Source organism: Eretmochelys imbricata, chromosome 5, assembly GCF_965152235.1.
Source record: "Eretmochelys imbricata isolate rEreImb1 chromosome 5, rEreImb1.hap1, whole genome shotgun sequence".
In the NCBI taxonomy this organism is placed as follows: Eukaryota; Metazoa; Chordata; order Testudines; family Cheloniidae; genus Eretmochelys; species Eretmochelys imbricata.
In genome coordinates this window covers 71,215,762-71,236,831 of record NC_135576.1, presented here as the reverse complement: position 1 = coordinate 71,236,831, position 21,070 = coordinate 71,215,762, and the positions used below count along the sequence as shown (strand labels likewise).

The window sequence follows — 21,070 nt, the reverse complement described above, 5'->3', positions numbered from 1 at the left end:
CTACCACGAGCCTGCTGGGTGGCCTAGGGCATGTCACTTCCCCTGTCTGTGCCCTCAGTTTCCTCTTCTCTTCAATAGGGTGGCTAATGATACTGACCTGCTTTGTAAAGTGCTTTGAGATCTACTATTGAAAAGTGTAAGGGCTAGGTTGTTAGTAGTATTAACTAAGACCTATGAAAATGAAGAAAATATTTAACTCAGATTCTTAAGAAGTCATTCAAGAGTTATTCAGTTGAAATAATTATATTTCTTGTAAACTCACTGATTCATTTGCAGGCATGTTCTTGAAAAGCAAATTCATGAGTAAAACCCACTGGTTCTCTCTGTTTGCCAAAGTTAGCTTATGTCTTCTCTCTATGGATATGAGGGAAGAATTGGTAGGGGAAGTAGAAGTAGGTGGCAACGTAGGCAGCAGTGACCATGAGATGGTTGAGTTCAGGATCCTCACAAAAGGAAGAAGAGAGAGTAGCAAAATATGGACCCTGGGCTTCAGAAAAGCAGACTTAGACTCCCTTAGGGAACTGATGGGCAGGATCCCCTGGGAAGCTAATATGAGGCGGCAAGGAGTTCAGGAGAGCTGGCTGTATTTTAAAGAAGCCTTATTGAGGGCGCAGGAACAAACAATCCCGAAGTGCAGAAAGAATAGCAAAAATGGCAGGCGACCAGCTTGGCTTAACAGTGAAATCTTCGGTGAGCTTAAACTCAAAAAAGAAGCTTACAAGAAGTGGAAATTTGGACAGATGACTAGGGAGGAGTATAAAAATATTGCTGGAGCATGCAGGGGTGTAATCAGGAAGGCCAAGGCACAACTGGAGTTCCAGCTAGCAAGGGATGTGAAGGGTAACAAGAAGGGATTCTACAGGTATGTTAGCAACAAGAAGGTGGTCAGGGAAAGTGTGGGATCCTTACTGAATGGGGGAGGCAACATAGTGACAGATGATGTGGAAAAAGCTGAAGTACTCAATACTTTTTTCACGTCGGTCTTCACAGACAAGGTCAGCTCCCAGACTGCTGCACTGGGGAACATGGTATGGGGAGTAGGTGAGCAGCCCTCAGTGGTGAAAGAACAGGTAAAGGACTATTTAGAAAAGCTGGACGTGCACAAGTCCATGGGTCCAGATCTAATACATCCGAGGGTGCTGAGGGAGTTGGCTGATGTAATTGCAGAGCCATTGGCCATTATCTTTGAAAATTTGTGGTGATCAGGGGAGGTCCCAGATGATTGGAAAAAGGCAAATATAGTGCCCATATTAAAAAAGGGAAGAAAGAGAACCCGGGGAACTACAGACTTGTTCACTTCAGCCTCACTTCAGTCCCCGGCAAAATCATGGAGCAGATCCTCAAAGAATCCATTTTGAAGCACTTGAAGGAGAGGAAGGTGATCAGGAACAGTCAATATGGATTCACCAAGGGCAAGTCATGCCTGACCAACCTGATTGCCTTCTATGAAGAGATAACTGGCTCTGTGGATATGGAGAAAGCGGTGGATGTGATATAACGACTTTAGCAAAGCTTTTGATATGGTCTCCCATATCAGAACAGAGTATTCTTGCCAGCAAGTTAAAAAAGTATGGATTGGATGAACAGACTATGAGGTGGATAGAAAGCTGTCTAGATTGTTGAGCTCAGTGGGCAGTGATCAACAGCTCATTGTCTAGTTGGCAGCTGGTATTAAGCGGAGTGCCCCAGGGGTCGGTCCTGGGGCCAGATTTGTTAAACATCTTTATCAATGATCTGGATGATGGGATGAATTGCACCCTCAGCAAGTTCGCAGATGACATTTAGCTGGGGGGAGAGGTAGATATGCTGGAGGGTAGGGATAGGGTCCAGAGTGACCTAGACAAATTGGAGGATTGGGCCAAAAGAAATCTGATGAGGTTCATCAAGGTCAAGTACAAAGTCCTGCACTTAGGAAGGAAGAATCCCATGCACTGCTACAGGCTGGGGACCGACTGGCTAAGCAGTGGTTCTGCAGAAAAGAACCTTGGGATTACAGTGGATGAGAAGCTGAATATGACTTAGCAGTGTGCCCTCGTTGCCAAGAAGGCCAATGGCATATTGGGCTGTATTAGTAGGAGCATTGCCAGCAGATCAAGGGAAGTGATTATTCCTCTGTATTCGGCACTGGTGAGGCCACACCTGGAGCATTGCATCCAGTTTTGGTCCCCCCACTACAGAAGGGATGTGGACAAATTGGAGAGAGTCCAGTGGAGAGCAGCGAAAATGATTAGGGGGCTGTGGCACATGACTTACGAGGAGAGGCTGAGGGAACAGGTTATTTAGTCTGCAGAAGAGAATAGTGATCGGGGATTTGATAGCAGGAGCCTTCAACTACCTGAATGGGGATTCCAAAGACGATGGAGCTCGGCTGTTCTCAGTGGTGGCAGATGACAGAACAAGGAGCAGTGGTCTCAAGTTGCAGTGGGGGAGATCTAGGTTGGATATTAGGAAACACTATTTTACTAGGAAGGTGGTGAAACACTGGAATGGGTTACCTAGGGAGATGGTGGAATCTCCATCCTTAGAGGTTTTTAAGGCCTGGCTTGACAAAGCCTTGGCTGGGATGATTTAGTTGGTGTTGGTCCTGCTGTGAGCCATTTTAAGCATTTAAGGAGTAAACAAAGGTTATCACCTTTTAAGTAGAAATATAGGGTTAGAAATAAAAACAAATCGCAACTGACCATTTTTTCCTTAAATGAATGAAGGCTTTAGTGTGTTTATAAAAGTAAGCAGTTTCAATAGGAATAGTTCTAGATTTCTTTGGTTTTAAAACTAAGGTTAACAAATTTATTAGAGCATAAGCTTTTGTGAGCTACAGCTCACTTCATCGGATGCATAAAGTGCCACAAGTACTCCTTTTCTTTTTACGGATACAGACTAACATGGCTGCTAACTCTGAAAACTAAGGTTATTCTTCTTGAAGAGAGCAGAGAGGAATCAAGAGGCTCCTAACTCAGGTTTTGCAACCTTAATAAAGCAGGTGCTGCACATCATTCTCTTTGAGATCCTAGAAGAAGAATATATTCACATCTGTTAACAAGGGTGAGATGCCCTGCTCTTTGAGAAGACGCTCCTGTTGGCTGGTTCCCTTTTAACCAAACAGTTCCCAAGTTGCAATCTGCAGTAGCATCTGCCACAATTTACAATTAGACTCCCACCAAACACTGTGCAAGGCAAAAAAAATCATAGTAACTAACAGTTAGATATATCTTTCTAATATAATATAAAATAAAATAATATAAAATTTTAAAGCAAAATAGAAATTTTAAACCTGCATTCGACAGTTTCTGCCATCAGATCTGGAGGTGATAAGTAGAGATTTGTGGCCACAGAGGAAGTATTCTCTTTGGAGCTTTTTGTTCCTGTCACTTATTGGGAGAAGCAGAGGTTTCCTAAGGGTTTCTTCCTGAACATTTCCTTTGATGAAATAAGCAACGAAAATCATACGTATGTGAACCATAATATTCTCCAAGCATCTTGTATATAAAAGTAATTGTAAACATGTCCTAATGTTCAGTAACGGCCAAGGCAAAGATGTAAAAACTAGCGTTTAAAATTTTTTAACTTTATTAATAACCATTTTTGCATCAATATTGAGGTTCATCCCCCTACTATACAGTATATACAGTACATGTTTTCCCCCTCTGGTTTTGACAACATTCTTAATTCCTTGAATCACTGTCTTTGTTTATTTTTTCTGTGAGCAGAAAGTAGCCCTTTAATCCCTGGCTGCTAAGAAGATCCTGTTCCACAGTGTTCAGCTGTGCCACTGTAGGCAGCCAGAATCAACCATAATAAACTGCACTGATCTTATCATGACTAATCCCTCTGTTGGAGATTTAGGGGCCTTATTCTTCAAATGCTTACTCAAATGAGTAGTATTTTTTGTGCAAGTAAGGGTTTGTAGCATTGGCCCCAACGCTGTCCACAGTTCACTGTGTTTGATTTGCAATATTTTAGCAGAAAATACGATTTTCTTGGGAAATGACCAAACTATTTTGGATCTGCAGGTTAAGGAGGGTTTGGTTCCACCAGAATTTCAGGTCTCTTGACAGACACTTCCAGCTTAGTGACTCCTCCTCCAGAGGAAGTATTCTCACCCCATCTACATGAACTATGGTCTTCTTTCCATTGCTTGGCTCCTGAGCTTCCTTCCAAGTCAGCCACCTCAGCCAAGCCCATGTCAGAAAGAGACTTGCCAGCATTAGCCAGCTGTGCACTGCACCACCACCTCCTATGTGCTTGCGAATTAGCACTGATTCCAGGCTCCCTGTGACCGCAAGGCTCCCTAATTCCAAAATCAATTTTGGAATTGTAGGTCTAATAGATTCAAGCCCGAAGGAAATAGTAGAATATGCACTGGGAAGTCTACCTTGTCGTTCTGAAAATCCCCAGCTCAGAGCTAGTGGCACCATCATGGCAATTGTCTGCCCATAACAAAGTTTGCAGTGCACTGCACTACAAGTCCCCTATTTTTCTTGGCTTCTCATGCTTCCGGACTATTCTGTTGTGTTTGGGATTCCAGCATTTCAATGGAAACATTTATGTTTCAAACTAATTTTTTAGGTGCATTAGGTTTTGTAAAATCCTTTTATTTCTATAAAAATGTAAATTGTGCACCTAAACTGCTAGACACTGTCAGTTTTTAAGATGTCAAGTATCAGAGCGGTAGCCATGTTAGTCTGAATCTACAAAAAAACGAAGAGTCCAGTGGCACCTGAAAGACTAACAGATTTATTTGGGCATAAGCTTTCATGGGTAAAAAACCCACTTCTTCAGATGCATGGAGTGAAAATTACAGATGCAGGCATAAATATACTGACACATGAAGAGAAGGGAGTTACCTTACAAGTGGAGAACCAGTGCTGACAGGGCCAATTCAGTCAGGGTGGATGTAGTCCACTCCCAATAACTGATGAGGAGGGGTCAATACCAAGAGAGGGAAAATTGCTTTTGTAGTGAGCCAGCCACTCCCAGTCCCTATTCAAGCCCAAATTAATGGTGTTAAATTTGCAAATGAATTGTAGCTCTGCAGTTTCTCTTTCAAGTCTGTTTTTGAAGGATTTTTGTTGCAGGATGGCTACTTTAAAATCTAGAATTTTATAGAATTTTATAGAATGTCCAGGGAGATTGAAGTGTTCTCCTATTGGCTTTTGTATGTTACCATTACTGATGTCTGATTTGTGTCCATTTATTCTTTCACGTAGAGACTCTCCGTTTTGGCAGAGGGGCATTGCTGACACATGATGGCATATATCACATTAGTAGATGTGCAGGTGAATGAGCCCCTGATGGTGTGTCCCATGTGGTTGGTGTCGCTAGAGTAGATATGGGGACAGAGTAGGCAATGGGATTTGATAGAGGGATTGGTTCCTGGGTTAGTGTTTCTGTGGTGTGGTGTGTAGTTGCTGGTGAGTATATGCTTCAGGTTTGGGGGCTGTCTGTAAGCAGGAATTGGCCTGCCTCCCAAGGTCTGTGAGAGTGCGGGATTGTTTTCCAGGATAGGTTGTAGATCGTAAATGATGTGCTGGAGAGGTTTTAGCTGGGGGCTGTACATGATGGCCAGTGGTGGTCTGTTATTTTCCTTGTTGGGCTTGTCCTGTAGTAGGTGGCTTCTGGGTCAGCAGGTGACTTCTGACTTCTGGGTCAGCAGTCCTGCTGACTTGAAGGTATAAGTTGTCTCCAAATCTGAAATGGTTGTGGGTGAGGACAAAGTCCAGCCATCAGGTATGCCATGGCCTCATCAGGGATACTGTTCCTGACAGCTTGTAGTCTATCATCGTGTGGAATATTGGTGTAAAGAGCTTCTACATCCATGGTGGCCAGGATGGTGTTTTCAGGAAGATCACCAATGCATGGTAGTTTCCTCAGGAAGTTGGTGGTGTCTCGAAGATATCTAGGAGTGCTGGTAGCATAGGGTCTGAGGAGAGAATCCAAATAGCCAGATAATCCTGCTGTAAGAGTGCCAATGCCTGAAAGCTTATGCCCAAATATATCTGTGAGTCCTTAAGGTGCCACCTGTCTCCTCGTAGTTTTTAAGATGACATCTTCAATTTATAGTAAACTGGGTTCTAGTGAGTTTTGATTTTTGATATGTCTATTTTTATTATTGCTGATAAGTACAGGTTGATGCAACAAAAGATTTATCATGTCAGTAATTTTCCTTTAAAGTAACAATTTTTATTTACTATTTTAGTAAAATTGTTGGAGACCCCAGGGCATGGCCACTAGTTAAGTTGAGGGGATGGAAGGCCATAAGGGTCGAGGAGGTCTCCCTGCTGAAGGGCTAAGGGCTTCTTCTAACCCCCCTTAATAGAATTCAGGCCTGGCTGGTTTGAGTAAGCTCTTTTGCTCTTAAAACAATATTGCAGCCGCAGATAATGCCTTATAGTGTAAGGTTTGCTGACGCCAAGTTAAAGATAATAGGAGATAGTTACAAGGCCAGACAGAATGTGCTGGTTGTTTAAGTTGCTAGGAATGCTTGTTAGAGGTTGCAGGAAATAAGCATTGTTGTAACCCATATAAGGAAGGCAGAGTACTTGTGCAAAGTTTTAATTGGCTGATGTGTAGTGCAGTAGCATTAAGGAATATAAAAGTGTGTGTAATGACCTGCTCTGGTGTGCAGGATTTGAGATTCTATTCTCCCTGTACCTTGTTTGCAGCTGCAAATAAACTTTTCTGCTTCTCCACCCCGTAGTGATTACTGAGTGAAACACACCGGGTAACGAACCCCTGCTGTTGTTTTGCCTCTCGGCACTGGGTGCCAGCAACAAAATAACTCCCAAAAACGCTAGGAAGGGGGATTTAAAAAAATCCCATGACCTTTTCATATTGCATTAGCTAAACAGAACAGCATTAATGGAGCCTTGTCTTTTGTGCCAAGGGGAATCATATAAGTAAAATAATGCTGCTAATACAAGCTACTAGTGCTACCCCTTATTTCATATACAGTGCTATGGGCAATAAGTTATTTATGAGATATATCAAAGCTCTTGGCAATAATTATTTTATTTATATATAAAATCAAAGCAGTGGTATGTCCTATTCTGTTTGTAAAGAACAGTGTAAATTTATGGCACTATATAAAGGATTTACAATAATAATAATAATAATAATAATAATCCAGCTACGAATTGCAGTTGTTAAAGAGATATTAGAAATCTGTTGTAGTTTTTCAATATATTGGTAGGAGGAATATTGATCTATGAGATTTTTGTAGTGATTACTTAAATCAGAGCAGGGTCTTGTGACATGCTCAACTAACAATAAGCTAGTGTGTACGGATGACTTGTTTGCTAGTCGAACCAGGAAGTTAGGATGACACACTAAATGGAGTGTCAGTGATCACTGGGTATTTAACTTCTTTGTATCTTCTCTTAGAAGGATGCAGTCAGTTTTTGACCTGCCAGACTTTGGGCTCAATATGTTGTTGTTCAGGGAGGTCCACTAGCAAATGAAAGAAGTTAGCCACAAGCCAGCTAACACAGAGAAACACTTAGTAAGAAACTCTTGCAATATAAGGAATGAACTGCAAGAAAGTGTGGGTGGTGTTTATTGTTTATCATTTTCTTAAGAATAAAAAGAATCTGCTCTTTCATCTAGCCTTTCTTCTGTTCAGATTAAAGAGCTAAATATTTCATAGCTCACATGTATTTTTGTAATATTTTATGATTTCAGGACTGGATGGCATATAGGAATGTTAATGATATAGAGTCTTTTACCTCTAGGTCACCAATTTGATTTCAGCCCAGATCAAAAGTCATTACCAATCTGACAACTACTTGGTAACATATATGAAATGAGCTGCTGGTCTTAGTTTTGTTCCCTGTGGCCAGATAAAGGGAAAACACCGGCCATAGTCAATTGGCACCTTTGTAAGCAGTTTCAGCAGGTATTCAAAAGTATGGAATGGACATGGACACTGAATCTTTTTACTGTATCTTCTTACGAGCAGAGGTAATTCAGCCAGATCAGTATTAAAGTAGCAGGATGACATGGAGAAATTTGTGCTGCCACAGCCCAGGCTGTATCTGTTTTGTTGATAAATATGAGTTCATTTTCCAGTGCTGAGAATCAGGCACATTGCAGAAATGAGCACTAAATTTTACTCTTTTTGGTCTTGACAAACAAACAGATGGACACAATATTCATGAGTATCAGTTGAAAGCAAATCTAGCATAGGTATGCAAAGAAAAATCAAGAGTAAATGTGAGGCCTTGTAAAAACAGTGAAAATGGTGAAGGTTAGGATTAAGAGAACAACAAATATTTAAGCATTCTTAATAAACACATTAGATTTCAATACAACCTGTGTATATTTTATTCTGAGGCAAAATTATGTAAATAAATCACAGCATAATATTCTGAATATATTGAAATAATAAAGATGCATGCCCTGCATTTTCATGCTGTGGTCAAAAGAAAATTTATGAAGTTATTAGGTATTATGTATAGTACCATTGCCTTCTAGTTGGTTATATTCGTAGAAATCCGATCACATCTCTAGAATGTAGCACAAAAAGTATTAAGCAGATATATTCTCAAATATGTTTGCAATGGAACTTCAGCAGTCAGGTGAGCCTTCATATTCTTACGGTGTTCACCCAAGAGCATATATCATCTACATAAATATAGTTTGCTATCATATCACCTCTATAGGCTCCAAGTCACTTGTCATGGAAAAAAATCTGAAAGCCAACATGTGAATAAATGCATTCCTGCTGTTTTCCATTTCATCCCCATGTGCAGTTTCTGTATAGATAATGCCCAAATTTTCTGTCTGGAAGCTATTTATTTCAAGTGGATTTAAAAAAAATACATTTTACAGTATTAATGATAGGGGGCCAGATCGCTTCCTTCCACAAGGGGAAAAAAGCAAAAGGAGTGAAGATTGAGGGAAGTTGTAATGGAGCTAAATAAATGGTAGGACTGGTCAAAATTTTTCCATCAGAACTGTTTTTTGATGGAAAATTGGGCTTGGGGCTTAATGAATTGTTTCATTAAAAGTGTCTGCTTGGTGGAAATTTTCATTTTTTGTCAAAATGTTTTGGCTTAAAACCAAAAAGATTTTAGTCAAAAATGGGAGTTGTGTCTCATGGGAGCTGGAATTTGTTCCTTGTGCCTTTTTAGTTTTTCTCAAAGTATGGTCTCACCGTGGTGATCCTCCACATAGTTAAATGTGAGCCACCGCCTATCCCATACAACCTGGTAGAGCTTCCCTGGCTGGACACTCACCCAGCTGCTCTGTTTGTGTCCCACCACAGTGAGACCTGTGCTCTTAAGCTACCTCTTAGTCTGGGTAGGCTGCAGCACTTAATTTTTCCTTGGAGTCTCTGGCATGTTTCCTAGGCACAGACTTTCTGTTACTGCTTCACGGAAATGAGACCACCTGACTCAGCTGCCGTAGGTCCCCAGGACCAGTGTTTACCCCCCTGATAGCTTGGGCACGTCCTATCCCAGAGCTCCAGTCTCGTGGGTGCTCTGGATTTAGAGTTCACCTCTTCAGGTACATGTGATAGTGAAGTACACAGACTTCGTAAGGTTTTCCCCAAACCAGTCACTCTTTATTTTAGCTAGCACGAGAAATATACAGCTATACAATAATACACAAATATACAATAAAAATAACTGCATGTTTCCTCACTAATCTGAAACATAAAATAAAAGCGTAAAACAATAAAAATAACTGCATGTTTCCTCACTAATCTGAAGCATTCTTTGGGCCTTGGTCAGAGTTCTCTGGGGTGTCTGGAATCCCCTTCCTGCAAATTACTTCTTTTCCTAATCCTGGATTCTGTCTCTCACTCTCTCTCTCTGACCCATGCAGTCAGTGCCTTTTCACTCTCTTTCTCTGAAATGGCCAGTGAGAGACCCTCTTTTTTCTAAAACCTCCAGCACTTTTTGTCAAGTGACTTCCTGATTGGCCTCTTCAGAGATTTCTCACCAGGTGATCTGTTGCCTTACTTCTGCCCTGGAGTTCAGACTTGAAAAACTGGTTTACCCTGGGCAGTAGCTATCTCTTTGTCCAAGAGTCCTCCATTTGAATGGATGATCATTACAGTTTAATGACCATTGCTAGCCCTGTGCCAGGTGGAAGAATTTCTCCTGTGGGTTTTAGCTCAATATGGAGGCAAAAAGGCAGAAAGGCAAACAAGCTCCACTTTCAAAATAGAGCTGACAGTCTGACATAGGAACACAGAGAGTCCCCAGTATCAACCAGAATTCAGAATTCGTAAGCTTTACATAGACACATTCCCCAAATCGTCACAGCTTCATAACCACATCTAATCCGAATCCTGCAGAGATACAACACTGGTGTTTTTTGTTTGCTGATGTTGCTTGTTTTTTTAGCTGCTTTGGTACTTTATATATTGAGATTTTTTCAATACTATATTTGCTGCAAATTAAACAGATATGTAAACATGATGGTTATTGTTGGGTGAAATTGTGTTAGAGCAATAGTAGGAAAGGAGACAGCAGAAATATAAAGTATTCAGAGATAAATTAATGCATGCCCAACGATTTGCTTACCATCCAGAAATACATATATTCGAATGTTTAAAAGGCCAATATATATTAACTAGGATATGCAAAAAATATTAAAGGTTAACGAAGAAGCATAGAAGGAAGAAAGCCTCAGGAGTAGAGGAAGGCTGGCTTGAAAATGCCAACTGAGGGCAAGAACTTGTAAAAATTATAAAAATCAAAGATGGAGAATGAGGAAATTGCAGAAGAGGTGAAGATGAATAAGACATCTTTCAAGTACACGTGGAGCAAGAAATCATTGTTGGAGACAATGCCATCTCTAAGAGCTAGTAAGGGTAATTTATGGACAGAGAAGGCTGAAAAAAATGGAGAGGTGCTGAAAAAGTAAATGAATTTTTTGCATCAGTGTTCTCAAACCAATGCCTGAAACAGACATATATTTTCAGGGGGAGGAGAAGCGATAAAAAAAATTAGAGCATCTGAAGACTGACAAATACAGAGCCAGATGGGAAACAGCAAGTTTGATTTCAACAGTAGGAAGTTGTTAGAAATTCTAGTGCAAGTCTTTGCTTTCCTGTATCTAACATTTATGTCCTAATGCTTTTAATATCTAATATATGAAGAGTTTCCAGAGATTTTTTACAAGTAGAAAGTAAAATATCTGGATTCTCAGGCTCAGGTTTAATTTCCAATTTTTACACAGAGCTCACAAAAACTGATGTGGAAGATAAATGTTGCTATATGACAAAAAGGGGAAAAGCTTCAAGGCAATATCTCATTTTAGCAGTGGTCCCAGATTTGGAAAATAATTACAATCTCCTTCTCTGTATTTCAGTCAAAGAGCAGCACCTCACTGTGAGGTGCTGTTCTATAGTACCTCATCCACTTTCAAATCAAGAAGATTTAAAAGTGTGAAACCAGTGCATGCTGGGGAAAGAGCAAGGGGAGAAGTACTTTCTTCCATAGCTGAAGGGAATGTCCAAAGGTGGTCAAATTTTATACATGTGTTCTGGATTTAAATCTTGGAAATCACTGGATGAAGATTGCCTGGGAATCTTTCATAATTATTGAAGTTGTTTCAGGATGCTACCGTCAGAAATATTCTAGCTATGGACATGTTTACTTGCACAGTTCTGATCCTGGCATGGACAACACTTAGTACAATGGTTGTATCACACCAGTGTCATACCAGCACTGAAAACGGCTTTGAAAACTATTCTTGTTCATCACATTGTATTTGTTTAAGCAAAAAGTATTAGCTTGAAATAACACAGAACTGTGGTGTTTGAATCTTTGCTAGCTCAGAAACCAATGGTGGTTTCAACCTATACCCAGTCTGCGAGATCTTCTTTTCTCTTTTTTATTTTGTCATTCTTTATCTTTAGGACTGTCAGACTTTCAGCTGTAGAAAAGCACTTTCCTGCTGTAGTTGTTATTTCATTCCCTATTAGCCCCAAGGATTTCCAGTAGTAGAGTGGGCTGCAGAAGAAAGGACTTGTTTATTTCATTAATGAAAGATCATTAATCAGAAGCCTATTGACAAAGTGGATGGTCAGCACAGGAATGTAATTTCAAACACTATCACCAAGGTGTACAGTCTCACTCACATTGTAGCCAGTGGGTGTATACATCATGCTCTGCTGTAGTCTGTAGTGTATTGCAGCTGGGTTTTAATTTTTTATGCTAGACAACTAAATATTCATGAAATCTTACCTCCAGCAGAGGTTACATGCCTCCTCAACAGACTGGAATCTATATATTAATAGATAGTGTGCCTGGTTCTCCATTGCCTGGCACATTTGTAGTCACAAATGAGCAAAACTGGTGTCAAATATTGCCATTCTGATTTGGTAGCATTTTGCACAGGTTTAAACGACTGTACTATATCAAGGCAGTTGACACTATTTACACCATGTATGATGGCCGCCCTTTCCACAAACTGACTGATTTTCGATGAAAATCACAATGAATTACCTGTTGATATGTGAGTTCCTATATTACATTTCTATACATAAATTTATGTTAATTCTTGCTACTGCAGATTACAGGTTTAAAGTGACTTGTTTAGAGGTGAAGACTTGATGCTCCAATGTGTTCTGGCTGCTTTGTGCCATGCAACAGAGCTTTGCTGATTTGCACGAGTTGAGGATCCAGCCCAAGAGTCATTAAACATATATAGAGAAAATCAGATGAAAGAAACAGAAACAGTTTGCATAACATCACTAACCTGATATAATTAAAAATTCATCTACATAAAGGTTGTTACTGGCAACAACAATAGGAATAAAATAGCTTATATTTCCAAGGGAGTGATATCTCCTTTCTGACCCTCTTGATCAGCCAGCCTGTCAGAGAAATATCTTTCTGGCATCTTTTTTCTCATGTTTTCCATCCCAGTCCTATTTTCAGGTTTCTTTAGTATGCCTGGTTTATTGTCATATCAGACACCCTCCTCCCTCAGAGTGGTATTTCACATGGTCTGTCTCTAAATTCCTGCAGGATTATATTCAGTGCTGTCGCTGAACAGTTTCAGATCCTATTTGCCTGTTCCATCTTTGCATCTGATCACCCCTAATAAACATCTCCACCTCCAAGACTGGCTAACTTTTGGCTAGGCCTGAACGACCTTGCCTTAACATGTTGATTGTTAAGGCATCAGCTTAAGGCTGGAGGCATCACCCTGAAATAAGATCAGTTTGTTGTTAGAGATGCAGAGCTTATAATTCATTGCTGACATTCATTCCAATCTGCCGTAGCTGTGAATCATGGACTGATTCACGGATCTGTCATTTAAAAAAAAAATGCATTTGAAAATAAATGGGTAGAACTGGCACTGAAACCTCTTCGTAGAGAATTTGGACATTTTTAGGGATATAGAAGGCTATAGGGGATTTGCTTTTAAACCCTGTCAAAAGAGATAAACACTAGCTATGCTAGTGCACTGTATATGGGTTTCTGCCTTTAAGTACATTCTCATTGGTACATTTCTAATTTATTACATTAGATTATACCTCAGTTTACACTGATCTGTTTTGGGCATTATTAGAATAAGGGTTAGACATTAGAGATCAGTGAAATCATTTGGAAAGAACTATTACTGTTCATTTTAAACAACAGATATTCAAATTTCCAAATAGGATCTATTCTCAGAATGTGTTCTAGATTGGATACTTGCAAGTGCCTGGACTATTTTTGACCTCCTCACTTACAGCAATCCATTCCATCTGTCTCTAAAGCATCAGTTGCTATAGTAACTAGGTACTCTGAACCTCTTAAGCATTGGTCTTACAAACAACAGGCACTTGACTTCACAGTGTCATTCTCTAGGGAAACCCTCAGGACATTTACTGGACTTCTCTTTTCATTTTTGTCCCCTGGATCCATACATGGAGGTAACCCTCTGTGCATAGATCTGCCTCCTGCATGCAAGGGAGACTCAGCAGCATCCATGGCCGTGTCCCTCACATTTCTGGATCCCATATAATGTCGTCCCATGTGAATCCAAGGGCCTTGCAGGGGGGCTGCAGCAAGGACTTGGCAGGTTTGGGGTGAAATGGGTGGGTTGGAGAGGTCTCAACACAGCTGTGGGCAAGGGAGGCCCTGGTCGCCTGGCTTCATTAGAGCCATACTGCCAGGTCTGCAGCCATAGCTGTAATGAGCTTCATGGTGAAGATAGTCCTGGACTCCTCCTCCTCCCTGGAATTTACCCAGATCCTGAGGGCGTTTCAGGCTTTACGGTTTGATCCTGCAGACTGTTTTTGAGCATGTACTCTGCAAGGAGATCCTTGTGAACTCTTTCTACTCCTTACGCTCCTGTTAGTGGTTTTGCCACAGAAGGGAGCAAGCTGGTCCAGAGTATTTAGAAACAATTGCAGAAACATGAACTGCAATACCAGACTTATACTAAAAGTGTGTGGATCTGAAAAGCAAAATAAAATCAGCGTACAAGCCTATGGAGTGCTTTTGGCTTAGGTTAGGAAGATGGTGTAATACAAGTTGGAGGCCATGTTTTACTGGTTTGGATTGGTTTTCCTCTTGTACAAACTGAATTTTTTTTAAATTTCTAAATAAATTTTGTTTTCTTTGATACAAGCTATTGTTTTTTAATGGTTTTAGGAAATAAGTGAAGTAAAAGGAAAGTTATGAATCTTATGTAAATGAGGTTGTAACCAAGCTTGCTGATCAGCTCTTTTTAAGATAGCAGCAGGGGCGTGCACAGGAATAAAAGTTTGTCGGCTTTTGGAGGGGCACATTTTGTGCCTCCACCATGGCCCCGGGGGCCAGAGAACCTCACTCTCCTCTCAAGGTCTGGGGGCCAGAGAACCTTGCTCTCCCCACCACAGCCCCGGGGCCAATGGAGTTCAGTGCCCCTGCTGATTATTGGGGTGACCTGTGCCCTCGCTTACCTTGGCCAGATAGCCGTTTGAATAACACCAGAATTCCCTCAGAAAATATTGCAAAACACACCCAAGGCCAAAGCATTGATTCTCCAGATGTTTACTCTAGATGTGTTGCTCTTTATGCAGGTTACGGCAGGAGAATGACATGGTGGATTCAGCTCCTCAATGGGAAGCAGTACTGAGGCAACAAAAAGAGAAAAACCAGGCTGATCCCAACTACAGGCGATCCAGGCACAGATCTCGATCGTACGTGAGCATTTCCACACTTTGACGTGAAATCAAAGACCACTGTAATGAATTTTGCACCAGGACAAATAATTCTGACCGAATTATTATTACTTCTCTGAAGACTGTTCAAGAATGGCAACTTTATTGAAGTTTTACTTGGTTTAATCTCAAATTAGCATGACTTCTAGGAATAGTCCACTTTGTAGACCCCTTCCAGTGGTGTAGTGGTTTGAGCATGAGGCTGGAAGTAAGGAGATGTGAGTTCTATTAGAAACTCTGCCACTGACTCAATATGTGAGCTTGAGCAAGTCACCAGACTTTTTTGTGGCCCTAATTCTATAATGGGCGTAATAACGTTCCCCACCTTTGTACAGCAAGTTAAGATCTACAAGTGACATTTTATTTTACTACAGTATGTGAGGGTTGCTCTTTGTGAAATTCCCACACAATTTAATTTAGCCAAAAAAAAAAAAATCTATGAAATGCTGGTCCAGATTAGACCAGCCACTAACAGCTTCACTTCAAATTACCATCTGTAAGCAGCAGTCAGGGATTTATTATAACCTGCTGTCAAGATTTCCGTGATAGAGTGGTGTTGCTAGGCAATGCCGTGCATATGTTCAGCCATCCACTGAACAGCGAAGTTGCCAGTTCCTAAAATTAATTTTCTTGTGAACTAATGAAACCATTGTATTGATTATTTTTTAATCTGTGCATGGTCAGGGTTTAGAGAGATTACCAAGAATAATATTCTTTGTAGCATTAATGTCCAGCATAATTTGTGACTAGAGAAACAGTGAAAGGAAGGGTGGGGGTCCCAGGTATCTAAAGGAAAGTGCCAGAGGATCCATGGCAGAGGAGAAGGGTTGGAAAGCATGTTGAAGAGTGCCAGGAGACCAGCTGGGAGGCCCGGGAGAGTACTCAAGAGAGTAGCTTGACTACTACCATAGCCTAGTTGCCTGGCTAAAATGGATGAATTGTCCATCCCACGATGCCTGTGGCTTAATATGGGAGCAAGGTAATGCACTCTAAACACTTACCCAGCTACAGTCTGATAATACAAGTTTAAGTTACCTTCCATATTAAGCCAGAACTATTGGAACTGTGTGAAACATCAAATTGCTGAATTTATTTCCCCTCATAACAATTTATAGATTTATGCCATAAAAATAACAAAATGTTTCTAATACAGAATTGGGGTACAGATCCAGATCCAGATCCAGCCTTTGCTGGGACATTGCATCTCCATGTCACCAGTAGACACAGTTCAAACTCTGGCACCCAAGAGGCTGGGAAATAGTAAACACAGTGTGTTTACTAAGTTAACACAAAATTAACTATTGATTTAAAAATGTGAGCTAATAAAAATGGCAGAGTCAGACTTTTCTATCAAGAGTTCCAATACTTTAAAAACTTGGTTGGGTGGGGAGAATAAATACAGTTGAACCCACATATAGCATGCAACAAATCCAGATGTTGAGGATCCTCTGCATGCTTATGCCTGGTAGTGGGGTTATGTAGGGGCTCTCTGCATTCGTGTATACCAGTGGGGTTTTAGGTTGGTTTAAAATATGCTGGTACAGCAGGACCAAGAAATAATACTTACCCACATCCAGTGGTACCAGACCCCGGGCATGGACTGCAAAGGGGCAGTGACATCTACTTTGCCCACAGAATGGAACAGCTGCTTTTTGTCTCTGCTTAGCTCCCCACACAAAGAGTGTTACTTACGCATTGTGTAAGGAGGGGTGATCTTGACCCCCCAGTGAAAAGATATAATAAAACTTGCTTATAGATAAGTTGAGGGTAAATCCTGAATTGTTTCAATGCATCGCCCTGTGTAGCGTGCAGTTCTACTTCTAGAGAGCTTCCCCTTAAAGTGAAGCTCCGTGGAGAAAAAAAGACTTTCCTTTAAGAGGGTTGTATCACACTTTAAAAGATTTTTTTTTAAATCTGCAAAATAACTTTAATAACTTGTGACTGGAAGGATTTATTCATTGGGGTGCAGAGGAAATAAAATGAAATTTGATGAATACATACAAATGTGCAACTATTTTACTCTAATCTATTGAAAATAAGGAACAAAACCAAACTACAATATAAAGCTGTATATCTGTGTTGACATTTCACAGTTCTGATATTACAATCCACCTGAGTTCGGTTCTCATGGTTACCAACATCGTCAGAACCCATTTTTATCTCTAACTCCATATGTCACCATTTTTCTTCCTTTATGAGAAATGGGTAGTGCCATTAAAATTCCAAATGTTAAGAGTTTTACAGGCTCTGTACAGATCTGTTTTCTTTTGCCATCACTTACAAATCAAATGTTAATAGGTAGACTTATTATAGGAAAATACATAGCTAAAAAGTGTCAATATAATAACTCATTTGAGTTGAGGCTGTAAAACATAGAGTAAGTGTGATTTCCGTTACTTTTTGTTACCTCCTATATAGAGAGCATGTTTTAAACCAGGAAGTGCACTCTGAATTTCTAGCCCTTACATAAAATTTGTAACTAACTTTTTCTTTGCCAAATAAGTTTCTGTTACATTAATGAGACACCAGAGGCTCCCTCTCATGGCTAGTTTAACTCATGCAATGATGAAACACTGAATTAGATAAGTGATGTAAAAGGCTTTGATAGGTTATATTTTCATTAAATATTATTGATATTGCAATATAAATGTACACAGTGCTTTACAGAACAAGACAAGATCCTAGATGGTGAGGAGACAAATCTTGGGATATTATGTTTTTTTCTCTTCATATATATATATATGCATCATTTGTTTATCTTTCTAAGCAAAACAGAACAAAACAAATTGACAATAAAAACATTTGACATGGACAAAAACAGCCTGGGAAAAGAAAACGTTAGCTCTTTAAAGATGTTTCTTACAAAAATGATCAAATAAAAGCTTTTTAACCATTTAAATGGCAAAATTAAACAAGAGAGACAAAGTGGGTGAGATAATATCTTTTACCGGACCAACTTCTGTTGGTGAGAGACACAGCTTGTCTCTCTCACCAACAGAAGTTGGTCCGGTAAAAGATATTACCTCACCCACCTTGTTTCTTTAATATCCTGGAACCAACACAGCTACATCTACACTACATACAAAATTAAACAAGACAGATAGATTCAAGCTACGGTAGGGTGTAACAGCATTTATTAAATTTGGTTGTGGCTCAGCTGTCTGATAACATGGCTTGACCTATGTAAGACAGAGAAAAATCAGGTCCCTAGTGCAGGGTGTGGTTTTGTTTTTTGTTTGTTTGTTTTAGTCTAGTCATAACATGATTCATTCCAGTTCACACATTTTACAATGCTTTGAACTCTGTTATTTTAATAGTATAGACATGGCCTTTGTGTTAACTACTATCTGCCATGCATTCAATTTAACTACAAATTGGGTTCACTTTAGGAGCTTGAGGTAGAGGGACAAATCAGCTTTAATTGGGCTCATCACCCTTAATTTCTTTGATAATGAATAACATTCGATGTTAGTTTTTTGCTACATTTTTTTCTTGGAAAAATATTTGACAGGTATTTGACCCTTGTTTCTTTTTATGGCAACAGCAAATGTAAAAAGATCCAAATTCTAGTTCTGCCAGGCTTATTTTCAAGAGTTCAGGTAAACCATCTGTGTAGCCAAAGGGGTTTTTTAATTGAGAAGAATGGCCATTTAAATTCCATGGCTATTTAAATCCACTAAATGCTGCTTATTTGCAAATCATTAATTCAAAATGAATTGTGAATAAGAGTACAGATGCAAGCATAAATTAATGTAGACCTTATTAGCATCTAGGGCTGTTCGAGCTTGTAAAAAAAAACCAAAAAATAAAATTAAAATAAAATTAAAAAAAAAAAAACTTGGAGACAGCATTTAATGGAAATTTCCATTAGATTCCTTGAGCATTAGAGAATCTGATTATCTTAGGAATGGTCCAGAAGATACTGTCTGTTCAGAACTCAGTTCAGATTTATAACAGGACAGTCTGAATATACATTATTCATAACACAGTAGCTAAACTCTTCTCTGAACTGTGGATTATAAAATGAGGGGTGTGGGGGGTGGGGTGGAAGGATGGGAGAGAGAGAGACTGTTGTTTGGTATTAATGATCAAGGATGTCTTTGATTTAATGGGAAAGCCCCTTGTCCCTTGATGTTGAGTAATGATACACATTAAGGATGAAAGCTCAGAAATACGCAGTGGAATTGTTTACAGGTTCAGGATGTGTGCCTTTTAGAGAATGATGAAAAGTCAAAGTAGTTTCTTATCTTGCCTGGTCTTAAGACTTTACACCAGAAATCAGGATTTCTCAATGCAAATCAGGTTTCTGGCAATGATGAGTGATACTAGGACATCCAGGGCCAAGTAGTGAATAGTTTTATTTGCATAAAAAAATAAAAATGTGGTCTAATTCAGTGGTTTGGTGCATTGCACAATACATTGTCTTGTGAGAGCACTGGGTTCAGGAGTGATCTGGGTGCTCTCCTACCTCAGGCTAGCTAGGATTTATGAGCATTATAAAAGCAACACAGTAGCCTCCCTTGAGGAGCTGGGGTGCATCTTGCATTGAGCTTTCACATTCCCTAGTGGCTGATTATTCAGACTCAGAAGAGCCCCAGGGTGAGTGCAGAGTTCACAGCTGCTGCTTTGTGAGTCTGGGATTGAATGGAAGGAGAAAATCCGTTCAGAATTAAGGGGTGAAATATGCCATTAAAATCCCCACTCCTATACCTAGCTGCTACCTCAGGGAGGTGAAAGCATCATGACACGAAAGGAGGAAGAGGAGGAAAAAGAGTTGCAGGCAGAAGAGAGAGAAGAGGAGAAGTGGGAGGGTAGAGAAGAAGAAATACATTGACATACATAAAAAAACCACCATCAGATTTCATGAGAAAACCTAAAAATATTGTAAAAAGATTTACTTTGAATGCCATTAGAGAACCATAAATGCAAAGGGTAATTTCCATGTTTCTGATCTCTCTGGTATTTATGTCATGCCAGTCACTATTGTATCTTTCAACACTTGAACACCTGTAAAATCTCAAAAGTTAACAGTTCTTACCTCTAGATCATCTATAAAACATTTAATATTAAGTCAAAACAAATGTTACTAAATGTTATTCCCCTAGCCTGAGATCTAGAAATAACTCAAAGACGTGAAGGGTGAAACAAAAACATCTTTAATTTTTCCATGAAAGAAAAGGCAATCTGCAGTGCAGGGGAGCTTTAAAACTATCTTGATTAGGCTCTGCCACTAAGGCGTCTAATACCAATTCAGCAGAGGCTTCTTTACATTTAACACAAATGCAAAACTCTGCCATATCCACCTCTCCCCACTCTTCTTTCAGATTTCTGTACCCTTTCATTTCAGAGCATTTCTGGCTATCCTCTCGTTTACAGTGAGAGAGTTTCAAAAAAATCTAACTATGCTCCTGTTGAAGTCAGTGAAGCCCAATGATTTCAGAGGGAGCAGAGTTCAGGGCTGAGTGCTTTTAAAAATTGAACTGTTGATGTCTAGAAATGTGAGAAAACACGTTAGTTGTACAAAAATGGGACCTTTGGGAAAGAAAAGCACTATGTAAATGTAACATAATTAATTATTCTTACTATTATTCAGAGAGATTTAAGGCCAAAAGAGACCCTCCTGCATAGTGCAGGCCATGTCAATTCATTCAGTAATTCCAGCATCCAGCCTATAACTTGTGGTTCAACTAGAGTAATAGTTATTACTTATTTATTTACTATTATAAACATTAGAAAAGGCATAACCAGTTAAATGGTCAAGCTAAACAAAGTACAACTGGAGTTAATGCTGGCTCTTCCTTCCTGATTAAACATCACCCAAAAGTGGGATTCACTTTCATCCTCATTGTTCTTTTTTCCTCTAATGAGGTTAGAGTTTATGAAAGGTGGCAACCTATGTCAGTTGCGGGATGAGATGGA

The 21,070-nt window shown here is 39.8% G+C and overlaps 1 protein-coding gene across 1 annotated transcript in view; it reads left to right on the top strand.

Annotated features, from left to right (window-relative positions):
* Positions 1 to 21,070, top strand: part of EPB41L4A (erythrocyte membrane protein band 4.1 like 4A) — a 218,902-nt gene that overhangs the window by 183,604 nt on the left and 14,228 nt on the right. Inside the window, exon 18 of the mRNA XM_077817308.1 lies at positions 15,011 to 15,130. Coding sequence (XP_077673434.1) covers positions 15,011 to 15,130 — 120 coding nt within the window. The remainder of the gene's footprint in view (positions 1 to 15,010; positions 15,131 to 21,070) is intronic.